Raw genomic sequence first — 13,589 nt, 5'->3', positions numbered from 1 at the left:
ACAATGAGGGCTGATCAAGCTGAAAAATAGCTAATTACATCTGTAATTTTGACCTTATAATTGTTGTGCCACTAGAAAAAAGGTGGATGAATATGGAACATTTTATGAATAAAAGTTGCCTGTGAAGTGTCATTTGAGTCATGGCAATTTCAACAGGCTTTAATTGGAGGCAACCAGATTTTGTTGTTTTCCCTTTAAAACATTTCAATACCTATCCAAGTGTCTATATCAACTCTGGAGGCTCACAGTTGAGCAATCTGGAGTTTGCGAACTGCTCCTAAGCTCCAAGTTGCTCCTGGGTGCTCCAGGTTGCTCAACTGCGAACCTCCAGAATTGACAAAGACTCCTGGATAGGTGTCAAAATGTTTTCAAGGGAAAAACACAAAGAAGGTCTGGTTTAAATCCTATCTTAATAGGTAGTGGTTGTGTTTGTGTTCCTGTGTGATAGCAAGAATGTGTGTGTATGTAATAGTGTAGATGTGTGTGTGTTGACTCTGACCTGTCTTGTCCTTCCAGCGCTGGTAACCTCTGGCACCAGTGATAGTGAGAGTAGTTCCTGTAAGTGTAGACCCTCCTCTGTCTTCTTTTTCTTCTCTCCTCTACCCTTTCTCTGTTGCAGCTGACTCTACATCCTCTACTGTTTTTTTGTTTTTTTTTCATTTTGTTTGTTTGTGGTTGTGGGTTTCTCTGTGTGCGCTTGCTGTGTGTCATGTACACATGTATGTGTGTTTTCTTGTGCTGTGATTATGTGCATGCTGGGTTTGTGTGCAAGTCACATCTCTCTACTTTTCCAGAGCTGCTGGGGAAGTTTTTTCCATAAGTAGAAATGGGTAAGGGTTTGTTGTGGTGTAAGATGTATGATGAATATGCCTTTTAAAGTTTCCTTCATTTCTCTTTGAACAGCTGACCAGGAGGAGATTCTCCTTACATACCAACCTGTCGTGCAGCAGGAAGGTACGTACCTGACTCCTATTTTTTTTAACTCACTTATCTCAGTAATTACTATGAGGTATGAATACTTAAACAACATGACAGCATTTCAGATTCTTTATTAGATTTATTAGTTTTACTTTCCAGGAAAATTGAACAGTTTTAGATTTTGCCTATGAGGAGCAGTAGGGTTTTTTATTTGGGCAACGTGGACAGTTGGTCAGGGCAGCATTAAAAAGGCATATAAGCTGATTACTTTAAAAAAAAAAAAATCCTAAACTATCTTTAGGACAAAATACCCTGATCCGCATCTTTACCGAAGCCTACAAAAGTTATCTCCAAGCTACATGTATATCAAAGCCTACGACAACAAACTATACTAACTAATAAGAACTATACTAAAAATAAATGGGAAGAAGAACTGAAAGCAGAAATTCTGCAAGTTGACTGACACTCTATGTTGAGTACACAGCATTCTACCACAGGCTCAGAAAAATTTGAAAATATTTGGTTGGAAGTGTTTTTATCACACCACAAATAAGAAGCAAATTCTCAAACACTTCAGAACCCTGCTGGAGGGAGTGTGGGAACCTGGGTCTGATCTTGTGATAAAATAAAACCATTTTTGGATCAAATCTGCACAGTACCTTTTATAGTATTTGGATACAAAATACCCAAAAGTGTGGAAACACTGCTTTTTTTTGTCATTTCAATTAACTTTTGGTTAAGAGAAAACACTGGTACCTTTGTAAGATACTGTTAGTGGCTTGTAAAAAACCAAAAACTAGAAGATGGTACAAAGCTGGGCCACCGTATTTGACCCATTGGAAGAAGAATGAAAATAACATACAGTACAGACCAAACGTTTGGACACACCTTCTCATTCGAAGAGTTTTCTTTATTTTCATGACTATGAATATTGTAGCTTCACATTGAAGGCATCAAAACTATGAATTAACACATGTGGAATTATATACTGAACAAAAAACTGTGAAACAACTGAAAATATGTCTTATATTCTAGGTTCTTCAAAGTAGTCACCTTTTGCTTTGATTACTGCTCTACACACTCTTGGCATTCTGTTGATGAGCTTCAAGAGGTTGTCACCTGAAATGGTTTTCACTTCACAGGTGTGCCCTGTCAGGTATAATAAGTGGGATTTCAAGCCTTATAAATGGGGTTGGGACCATCAGTTGTGTTGTGCAGGCGGTGGATACAGTACACAGCTGATAGTCCTACTGAAGAGATTGTTAGAATTTGTATTATGGCAAGAAAAAAGCAGATAAGTAAAGAAAAACGAGTAGCCATCATTACTTTAAGAAATGAAGGTCAGTCAGTCCAAACAATTGGAAAATCTTTGAAAGTGTCCCCAAGTGCAGTCGCAAAAACCATCAAGCGCTACAAAGAAACTGGCTCACATGAGGACCGCCCCAGAAAAGGAAGACCAAGAGTCACCTCTGCTGCGGACGATAAGTTCATCCGAGTCACCAGCCTCAGAAATTGCAGGTTAACAGCAGCTCAGATTAGAGAACAGGTCAATGCCACACAGAGTTCTAGCAGCAGACACATCTCTAGAACAACTGTTAAGAGGAGACTGTGTGAATCAGGCCTTCAAGGTACAATAGCTTCTAGGAAACCACTGCTGAGGACAGGCAACAAGCAGAAGAGATTTGTCTGGGCTAAAGAACACAAGGAATGGACATTAAACCAGTGGAAATCTGTGCTTTGGTCTGATGAGTCCACGTTTGAGATCTTTGGTTCCAACCACCGTGTCTTTGTGCGGCGCAGAAGATGTGAACGGATGGACTCTACATGCCTGGTTCCCACCGTGAAGCATGGAGGAGGAGGTGTGATGGTGTGGGGGTGCTTTGTTGGTGACACTGTTGGGGATTTATTCAAAATTGAAGGCATACTGAACCAGCATGGCTACCACAGCATCTTGCAGCAGCATGCTATTCCATCTGGTTTGCGTTTAGTTGGACCATCATTTATTTTTCAACAGGACAATGACCCCAAACACACCTCCAGGCTGTGTAAGGGCTATTTGACCAAGAAGGAGAGTGATGGGGTGCTGCGCCAGATGACCTGGCCTCCACAGTCACCGGACCTGAACCCAATTGAGATGGTTTGGGTTGAGTTGGACCGCAGAGTGAAGCCATGAGGGCTAACAAGTGCTAAGCATCTCTGGGAACTCCTTCAAGACTGTTGGAAAACCATTTCAGGTGACTACCTCTTGAAGCTCATCAACAGAATGCCAAGAGTGTGTGGAGCAGTAATCAAAGCAAAAGGTTGCTACTTTGAAGAACCTAGAAAATAAGACATATTTTCAGCTGTTTCCCACTTTTTTGTTCAGTATATAATTCCACATGTGTTAATTCATAGTTTTGATGCCTTCAGTGTGAAACTACAATATCCATAGTCATGAAAATAAAGAAAACTCTTTGAATGAGAAGGTGTGTCCAAACGTTTGGTCTGGACTGTATATACTATGGAACGGATGACAAGTAATCTGAGATTAAAACAGGATGCCTTTCTGAGAAAATGGTAGAAATGGACTTGCCAGGAAGCTACGAGGGAAATACAACTGATGGACAAAAATGACTCAATATATACTATGTAAGTTGCAACATGGACTCGAGGGCCCCTAGTTGTGACTACCTGTTTGGTTGCTATGTTGTAAATAATGAAAATGTTAATAAAAAGTGTAAGTGGGAAAAAGGCACATAAGTAACTAATTAAAAGAAAATGTAGTGCATTTTCCCCCATCCTACATCTGAGAGGATTAACTGGATTTCTACTGGTTTTCAAGAGACATGGCTGTTTCATGGTGTCGATTAAACTGAGTCAACTTTAGAGGGAGTGGAGCGCCTAATGTTAGCAAATTCTGTAGAATCACAGATTTAAACTGCAGTATTGTATTGGTCCTGTAAGTTTTAAGTCCCTTGCATTTTTACGCTTAGGTAGAATTTTTAAATAATTGTTTCTCAGGTTAGAATGATTAGAATAAAGTCAAAAAGACATCGATAAGGAATTTTTATTTGCTAGAATGACGAAGAGTAAATATTTTGTCGGAATTAGCCTGTTTTTATTTTTTAAATCTTTGCCGTGTGTAATCAAACAAATGTCTTTTCTTTTCTGTTTATCTTTTCTCAGTCAATTACACACGGCCGGTCATTGTGCTCGGACCAATGAAAGATCGGGTCAACGATGATCTCATCTCTGAGTTTCCAGAAAAGTTTGGGTCCTGCGTCCCACGTGAGTTTCCTAACTTTGTGATAAATTTCAGAAGCAACTTATAAAACATAAAAAGCAATCTAAAAAGCAATGAAAACAATATCAAACATGATTTGTGTTTACTTGCCATTTAAAATATATTATCATTATGTGATTATTGAAGTCTTTCTCTGTCATTTAGGCAATACTTACGTGATACATAATTTATAAATCCTATAAAAAAATTGAACAGCAATGTACCTATTTATAAGCTCATTAGAATGTTTTTCATTCTCTATTTCCACCCAAATATTTAAAACTGCAGTTAAAATGCTCTTGAGCTGATATGTAAATATATGTAAAGATATTATTTTCCCACATCTGAATATGTGTGAAACCTCCACTTCTCAGACACAACACGGCCACGAAGAGACTACGAGGTGGACGGCAGAGATTATCACTTCATGTCCTCGAGAGAGCTTATGGAGCGAGAGATACAGGAACACAAGTTCATTGAGGCTGGACAGTATAACAACCACCTTTATGGAACCAGCATACAGTCTGTCAGAGAGGTTGCCGACAAGGTAAGACCTGAGATGAGCAGCAGAGAGGACGACCATATTGAAAGCAGTCAGGGACTGACTGTCGGACCTTATGTCTCCTGCAGGGGAAACACTGCATCTTGGATGTATCTGGGAATGCAATAAAGCGTCTCCAGATGGCTGGCCTCTATCCCATTGCTATTCTAATTAGGCCGCGTAATGTCGACAACATCCTGTAAGTAACAGAAGTATTAACTTCTGAAAAATGCCATATATAAACTGAAGGGTTTCACAGCAAAGTGCTGCAGAAAGCTAAATTTTAATTTTATTTTTAATTTTAATGTTTTTAGCTATTGTTGCAGTGGATTTTCTTTGGTCTTCTGAAAACTTTACTTACTTGTGCAATACGTACTGGAAAATTACATTTCATGTTAAATTTAATAAACAACATACGATAACTGTTACTAGTATCATTAATCCTTTGAGCCAATCTTATAAAAAGTTGTTTTAGATTTCTAGTTGAGCAAGATAAAACTCACTTCTTCAGTTCTTTGGAGATACCCATAAAATTTAGTTAAACATAATTTCTATTTGTACTTTTTGCCTATCATGATTTAAAGTGTCTTGCAAAACTATCCATATCTTTAAATCTTTTTCACATTTTATGCTACTCGCACAAACTATAATGACCTTTGTTCAGATTTTTATGTGACAGGCCAACACAAAGTAAAGCACCGCTATAAAGTGGAGGAACAAGGATACTTTCAGAAATAACACCCAGAGCAACCAATCGCCTTCAGAAGTCACCTAATTAGTCAATAGAGTCTACCTGTGTATAAATTAATCTCTGAAAACACAGCTAGTCTGTGAAGGTATTCGAGGTTTGTTAGAGAACATTAGGGAACAAACTGCATCACACAAACCAAGAAAGACAGCAGAAAGGTTAAGGGTGAAATTGTTGAGAAATTTTGACTAGGGTTAGGATCTAAACAATAACTAAAGCTTTGAACATCTCACAGTGCACTGTTCGGTCTATAATCGTAATAATACTATGGCACAACTGCAAGCCGACACATATCTGTCCATCTGAACGGACAGGCCAGACAAGAAGAGCATCAGAAATTTTGCCAAGAACTCTATGGAAACCTTTAGGAATATTTCAATGACACAAGTATTAGTTGTGCACTCCACAAATCTGTCCTTTCTGGCATAATGGTGATATCTTTCCATTGTTGAAAGAAATCCATGAGAGGTTCCCTCTGCAGTTTGCCACAAGCAATGTAGGGGACACAATAAACATATAAAGGATATGCTCTGGTTTAATGAGACCAAAACTGACATACAAAACACTATGTCTAGCAGAAAACTCATACCTTAAACATACCATCCACATAATGAAACATAGTGTTGTATGCATCATACTGTGGTAATGCTTTTCTTCGGCAAGAAAGGGAAGGTGGTCAGAGTTGCTGGGAAAATGGAACGAGAGAAGGCAAATTTGATTTGATTGAAAAAAACGTAGTTTTTCTGTATACATGTTGTAGGCTTACCTACAATATGTTCTTATACATAGTTCTTTCTTTATTGTTCACAACCCTGTTTATGCAGCCACAGTACAAATAAAGCTCAGTTTATACACCTGAACTTAACAGTAATAGTCGTAAAAGGGGAAGAAACTTTGCATTATCTTTTGAACCTCCATGTCTCCTCTCTGCAGAGAGATGAACAAGCGTTTGACAGAGGAACAGGCGAGAAAGACTTTCGACAGAGGCATCAAACTGGAGCAGGAGTTTGCAGAGTACTTCACCGGTTAGTCAAGTCAAGCACACACATGCACAAGAAAGAAACCAATAATATTTTCCAACACCCCAGAAATCACAAGCAATTATTTTTATTTTAAATGTTGTCCTCAAATTTATTCACTTCTTGAAATGCCTTTTCTGTTGTTAGCTTGATAATATGTGATGTATGTTATCCATGTTCTCTGTTTAAGGACAGTTGCATGCATCAGAAAAAAATGACAGTTTAAAAAAAGATTAAAGGATCCTTGACAGATGGATTTGTTTTCTGCCTCTTCCTGTTATAGAAAAAAATATCTTCCTCTTTAGTACTTAAATACAGTATTTGTTGACTTTCATTTATAGCTCCACTGATCTCTTTATGATTCTGCCTCTTGCAGCAATAGTCCATGGCTCATCTTTAGAGGAAATTTACTCGCATGTGAAACAAATCATTGAGGAGCAGTCGGGTCCTTACATCTGGGTGACCACCAAGGAGCGACTCTGAATAAACCCACATAATGAAATATCCATACACACATTACTGTCTCAACACTACCTACTTGATTTTTTTTCTATTATCAGCTTGCTTCCTCTGTTTTGCATTGCTGCACACACGTGTATTCACACAAGCACACAATGTTGGTGAGGCGGGGACTATCTGGGACTTCTACTGTCTGAAGTTGGGGGGGGGGAGCTCAGGTCTGTCCAGAAGCTTTCTGGTGGATCTTCCTTCAGCTTGGTTCCTTAATGTTTAAGGAGTTTGTTCAAATCTAGGCAACCTGTACCATGATCTGATTTATTTCACTATTGTTCTTCTTATTGTTGTTGTCGTTGTTGTTTTCATATTAACAAAGAGTAATGCATTCATGTATCGGTTTGTAATGATAATATTGTCACCAAGAGGCAGACTTTTGCACGCTGTAGCTTTAAGAGCATGTTTTTGGGACAAAAATCTTGATCCTGTCTTGATTTCCTGTCTGTCTGTCTGTTTTTCCACATTGCATCAAAAATGTTTAGTTTATTTCTCTTTTTTTGTAATTAGTCATTCCTATTATCCCATCTTTTTCTCTTTTTACACTCTAAAATCTTTATATAGGACATTAAAATATTAATTGTAATTTTACCTTCCCCCCACATTTTGGCAGTAAAAGCCAAAGTGTTCAGAAGCTACTATTTATGGATGTAGCATGAAAAATATTCATGATCATTTTAGAGATTTTGGAACTGATAGTCTTAACTTTTAATGTTATCTCTGCTTGAACATGAGTATAATTAGTTTTCCTTCATGCAATGTAGAGAATTATATTAACATATTTAAGAGTCAAAAGCAAACTTCAAAATCCATTTGAAGCTTTGGGTCTGAATTTTACAGCCAAGTAATGTGGCATCTAACCCTGACTAGAAATAATGTCTTCACGCCTCCAACCTGACCATGATTTGCACTGGCTGTGACATAATGCAAATATTTCCAGCTTGTCAGGCCTTTTCCCATACAAGCAGTGGCTTAATGAGCAAAAGCACGAATGATGCTTGTGTCCTCAAGAAAATCCATATTGTCATAGCCTATGTTTTTATGGCTGTCACTGCTACACTGCACCTCCAAGGTGGACATGCTCAGCCCTGGTGTTGCTCATTTCACTCCTCAACATGTTGTCTATTATATAAAGAGTACCACTGAAACATTTTAAAACAGGTCTTGGAAAAAAAAAAAAAAAAAAAAACATATATATATATATATATATATATATATATATATATATATATATATATATATATATATATATATGTACCCTAAAGAGACAGGAAAATCAGCAAAGATTTGCCGTATTTGTGCATTTTACTAAACACTGGATTAGAGGAATGGAAAATTAGTTCAGCCAAATAGTAAACAATAAATGTAATTGCACTTTTATATTTTCTGCTTGGTCAGTAAATATTCAGAGTTGAAAGAAGATTCACATGTGGTAACTAAATAACTCAATCTTTTTTACCTGGTTAAAAATTAAAAATATGCGTTTTTATTGAGATAACTAATGTGCTTTATTAGTATTTAAGGAATAAAATTTAAGGAAAAAAAGTGATAAAATATAGGCCTGGATCTTCCATTTTAGGGACTTGGTTGTGTTCTGTCCAAGTCTTCCAGACTTGGTTTGCCCTTTATTACCTTTTCCTTCCTTCACCTCACACTTTCATATCGGTATTCTAGATGTCCCGCACAACATGGCCATAACCAGTGTATCAGCTCCTTCCTCTCTGCTATCATCCCATTCATAATAATCATCAACATTTTGTAACAGATTTCCCTTCTAATGTAGATGCACAAATGAGGGCTGATTTCCTAAAAGCATCTTGTGTGACATATCTTTCTTTTAATAATTATGAAGGAGGTAAAGGAGGTTTTTGTGAAGGTTTTTACATATTTGTAGTAAACAATGACATCATCTGGTAAAGAATTGTCACGCTCTGTTAATCCACAGCATGTCTATTTTTTTTGTTTTTTTTGCTAACAGTTTATTTAGGTTTGAGTCTATAGTCTTAATGCACATAAAACAGACCTTGAGTTGGTCCCATGTGTGACCTCAGCACTCACCCTAATATGTTTTGTTTTTCTGTTTTATAAATACCAGCTAAAGCTTTGATTTCACTAGTTTCTCCTTGTTGTCACAGAAACTAGAGCTTCAACAGCATGTAACAGAATGTGTGAGGAGCACACTTGCTGAGTGTTGAGGTTAGGATTTAAAATAACCTGAAATGTGATGATAATCTGTTGTGGAGTATAAACGTCCAAGATGCTATTGATGACACAGCCCTTGTATGCTTGTATGGACCTCGTCAGCCACCCACTCCCCTTATTCCACCTCAAACCCCTGAGGCGACTCCTCCAAGCTGACTGGAGCACAGAGACGTACAGAGAGGCTGTTCTATCAGCAGAGGAGCCCTCAAACACAGAAAAAAGTTTGATATTGACTACATGTTTTGAAAGCTTTAATGTTTCCTCAAAGAATGTTCTGCTGAACTCATGTTTTCTTATCTGTATTTCCTGATGAATCCCAGTAGATAATGTGTATTCATCAGCTGAGAGAACGGGAACCTCTGTATGGCTCTGGCTATGTGTTTTAGCTAGGGGACTATGCCACTGTTTGTTAGAGTAAAGCACCGATGCAAAGAATCTATTAAAGAGATGTATCTATATCTAACATAATATAATATTTATTCCTGCTCTAACTGCCTATTTTGGTACAAAAAATAAAAGGCTTTATTGAGCTTTACTGCAGTCCCTTTAACTGTGACAAGAGATGACTATTCTTTTATTTTTTCTTTGTTGAATGCATAGGAATGTAAATCATTTGTCATATCTAATTTATTGTCCTTTAATTTCTCATCTAGCATGTATTTATATTGGTGTGTTGATTGATAAGGTGGGTCCATTTAGCAGTAATTTAGTTGGAACTATTGCTTTCCAATATGTCGGTCATCTAACATCCACCAATCAATAAAAAATCATGCAGGGTCCTTTTACAATGGGTTTAAACTACACTCACCAACCACTTTATTAGGCACACCTTGCCTGGACCCCCTTTTGCCATAAGAACTGCCTTTATTCTTTATGACATTGATTCAACGATGTATGGAAAACATTCCTCAGATATGTTGGTCTATACTCACATGATGGCACCTAGCAGTTACTCCAGATTTGTCGGCTGCATATCCATAATGTGGATCTCCCATTTTACCCCATCCGAAAGTGTTCTATTGGATTATAATCTGGTGACTGTGGAGATCATTGGAGTACAGTGAGTCCACTGTCATGTTCAAGACACCAGTCCATCGGTAAATGGGTGCACTGTGGTCATAAAGGACTAGTCATGGTCAGAAACAATACTTAGACAGGCTGTGCTCTTTAAACAATGCTCAGTTTGGGAGTCCGAAGTGTGCTAAAAAACACTACCAACCTGAACTGTTAATACAAGGCAAGATGAATATGTATTTAATGCTGTTTACATCAAATTTTGATCCTACCATCATAATGGCGCTGCTGAAATCGATCCAGAATGTTGTGTGATGCTCCAGGTTAGGCATCGGATCAGTGCTGTGTCTGACGTATTCATTAGTGGAGCTCATTTTTTGAGAACTTTGCAATGAAAATGATCCACTTGAAGTGAGTGGAGCTCACCCTGGTGTTGTTCAATGGTGCTCTGTTTGAGGATGAACAAGCTTTTTTCAAGAGCATCCTTCGGCTTAGTAAAACATAAAAACTAAACCAAAGGCTTGTGCCCTAACCATCAATAGTAATAGATTAAACTGAGATTTTTTGCTTCCCAATTTTATTGTTCAGAGGTGGAACATGGAGCCGACAAGCTGCCGCAGCATTCTGTAACGCCTTTCTCTCAGACCGTCATACAGGTAAGTTTGCCGAACAGTAATAGTAACAGCCCAGAGTTTGTCTAATATGCTTAAACAGAATAAAGATTTTATTAAAGAGGAACATTGCAATGTTTAAACTCAAAATTACATATTGGCCACCTGGATTCAATTTGATCTTATGCCTGTTGAGTTGTCTGAAGAATGTAGCGAGAAAGTGCTTCTGCGTCTTTTTCCAAGACAACTTCAACTTTCAGTATTTGTAATTATTTAAAATTTCTGTGGATTTTTGACTGCACTAGCAGTTTAAGGAGCAAAATAAACTGCTGACCAGATGATAAAAAGAGGGTTAAAAGTGCCCACAATTACAATCATGGACCAAATTTCTGTGAAAGTTTCAGACTCATTTTGACTTCTGATGACCAGAGAAATACTGTTTATGTGGACAAAGACAGATTCAGAATCAGAAAAGCTTTATTGCCAAGTACGTTTTTGGACATACAAGGAATTTGTTTTGGCGTAGTCGGTGCAATACAGTACAAATTAAACAGTATAAACATATCTACAATATAATATAAATATATGTGCACAGTTTTAAGTGAGTGAGGTTACAAGTGTCCTGTCAGCAGGGGGGGGGAGTGTCAGGGTGGTTTCCGGGCTTTGTTAACAAGGCTGGTGGCAGATGGGAAAAACTGTTCTTGTGGCGTGAGGTTTTGGTCCGGATGGACCGCAGCCTCCTGCCAGAGGGGAGAGTTTCAAAGAGTCTGTGACCAGGGTGGGAGGGATCAGCCAGAATCTTCCCTGTCCGCTTCAGGGTCCTGGAGGTGTACAGTTCCTGGAGCGACAGTAGACTGCAGCCAATAACCTTCTCAGCAGACCGAATGACACGCTGCAGCAGCGGCATATCAGATGGTGATGGAGGAGGTGAAGATGGACTCAATGATGGCTGTGTAGAAGTGCACCATCATAGTCTTTGGCAGGTTGAATTTCTTCAGCTGCCGCAGGAAGAACATCCTCTGCTGGGCTTTCTTGATGAGGGAGCTGATGTTTGGCTCCCACTTGAGATCCTGGGAGATGATGGTTCCCAGGAAGCGGAAAGATTCCACAGTGTCAACTGTGGAGTCACAGAGGGTGATGGGGGCAGGTGGGGCTGGGTTCTGCCTGAAGTCCACAACCATCTCCACTGTCTTTAGAGTGTTGAGCTCAAGGTTGTTCTGGCTGCACCAGTCCAACAGATGGTCCACCTCCCATCTGTAGGCGGACTCGTCACCATCAGAGATGAGTCCGATCAGGGTGGTGTCGTCCGCAAACTTCAGAAGCTTGACAGACTGGTGACTGGAGGTGCAGCTGTTGGTGTACAGGGAGAAGAGCAGAGGAGAGAGAACACAGCCTTGGGGGGAACCGGTACTGATGGTCAGGGAGTCAGAGACGTGCTTCCCCAACCTCACACGTTGCTTCCTGTCAGACAGGAAGTCAGTGATCCACCTGCAGGTGGAGTCGGGCACACTCAGCTGGGAGAGCTTCTCCTGTAGCAGAACTGGGACGATGGTGTTGAAGGCAGAGCTGAAATCCACAAACAGGATCCTGGCGTAGGTTCCTGTGGAGTCCAGGTGCCGGAGGATGAAGTGAAGGGCTAAGTTGACTGCGTCATCTACAGACCTGTTGGCTCTGTAGGCAAATTGCAGGGAGTCCAGAAGGGGGTCGCTGATGTCTTTTAGGTGTGAGAGCACAAGGCACTCAAAGGACTTCATCACCACAGAGGTCAGGGCGACGGGTCTGAAGTCATTAAGCCCTGTGGTCCTTAGCTTCTTGGGAACAGGGACGGTGATGGAGGACTTGAAGCAGGCTGGCACATGACATGTATCCAGTGAGGTGTTAAAAATGTCTGTGAAGACTGGAGACAGCTGATCAGCGCAGTGCTTCAGGCTGGCTGGTGAGACAGAATCCGGTCCAGCAGCTTTCCGCGGGTTCTGTCTCCTGAAGAGTTTGTTGACGTCCCTCTCCTGGATTGAAAGAGCCGTCCTCGGCGTGGGTAGGGGGCTGGTGGGGGGGAACTTCAGGGTGGGGGTTGGAGGTGCCAAGGCCCCTCTTGAGGTTGGGGAGGTGGTGGATTGTGGCTGCAGCTGTTGGGGGGTGTCGTGGGGGATGGTTGCAGGACTGTCAGAAATAGAATGAGAACTAGAATAATTTTAGAGCTATGACCTTAGTTCTAGTTATGACCTTAGTTAATGTTTAAGTGGTGAACCATGAACATTAGTTTGTTAATTTTAATCAGTTTGAACAGAATTTAGAACTACTTTTTAAGGGTGAACAGGCACAACACTTCATAAGATGATGGCAGATGACCCACTGTGATTCCCTAATGCTACTGTTTCACACAGACCACAAATAGCACGAATCACCAGGAATGGTGAAATTGGGGGATTCCTGAGGATTCTTTGACTTTTGCAAACATTCGTTGTAAGATTAACTTACAAGACTGTACAATAGATAAACATAAATTTACAATAGATAAAAATAAAATTGTGAGATTCGGCTTTTTTCGCACAAATCATTAATTCAGTTCAAGTTACATGAACGTTAGGAATCAGCTAACATTAGGCTGAATGCATTTAAGAATCAGGAAGGATTACATTTTAAATCGTAAGTATTCTTATCAATTTACGGGATTTTCCATCAAGATATTATAAAAACTGACAAAGGACCATCAGTAGCAAATGGTATTAGAACGATGACTGTGGATATTTAGTTAAAATTAAAG

General features: G+C 39.4%; 1 protein-coding gene across 10 annotated transcripts in view; it reads left to right on the top strand.

Annotated features, from left to right (window-relative positions):
* The window catches only part of LOC124873635 (discs large homolog 1-like protein), a 170,944-nt gene extending 161,209 nt beyond the window's left edge, over window positions 1-9,735 (top strand). For all 10 annotated transcript variants that reach the window (XM_047374398.1, XM_047374399.1, XM_047374403.1 and 7 more), the window contains 7 exons: window positions 517-558; window positions 904-954; window positions 4,084-4,185; window positions 4,555-4,727; window positions 4,811-4,920; window positions 6,403-6,494; window positions 6,865-9,735. In XM_047374398.1, coding sequence (XP_047230354.1) covers window positions 517-558; window positions 904-954; window positions 4,084-4,185; window positions 4,555-4,727; window positions 4,811-4,920; window positions 6,403-6,494; window positions 6,865-6,971 — 677 coding nt within the window. In that variant the 3' untranslated portion in view covers window positions 6,972-9,735. The remainder of the gene's footprint in view (window positions 1-516; window positions 559-903; window positions 955-4,083; window positions 4,186-4,554; window positions 4,728-4,810; window positions 4,921-6,402; window positions 6,495-6,864) is intronic.
* Window positions 9,736-13,589: the final 3,854 nt, after the last annotated feature.

Source organism: Girardinichthys multiradiatus, chromosome 9 (assembly GCF_021462225.1).
Source record: "Girardinichthys multiradiatus isolate DD_20200921_A chromosome 9, DD_fGirMul_XY1, whole genome shotgun sequence".
Lineage (NCBI taxonomy): Eukaryota > Metazoa > Chordata > Actinopteri > Cyprinodontiformes > Goodeidae > Girardinichthys > Girardinichthys multiradiatus.
The sequence above is the reverse complement of the archived record's forward strand: the minus strand, read 5'-3'. Positions and strand labels throughout refer to the sequence as shown.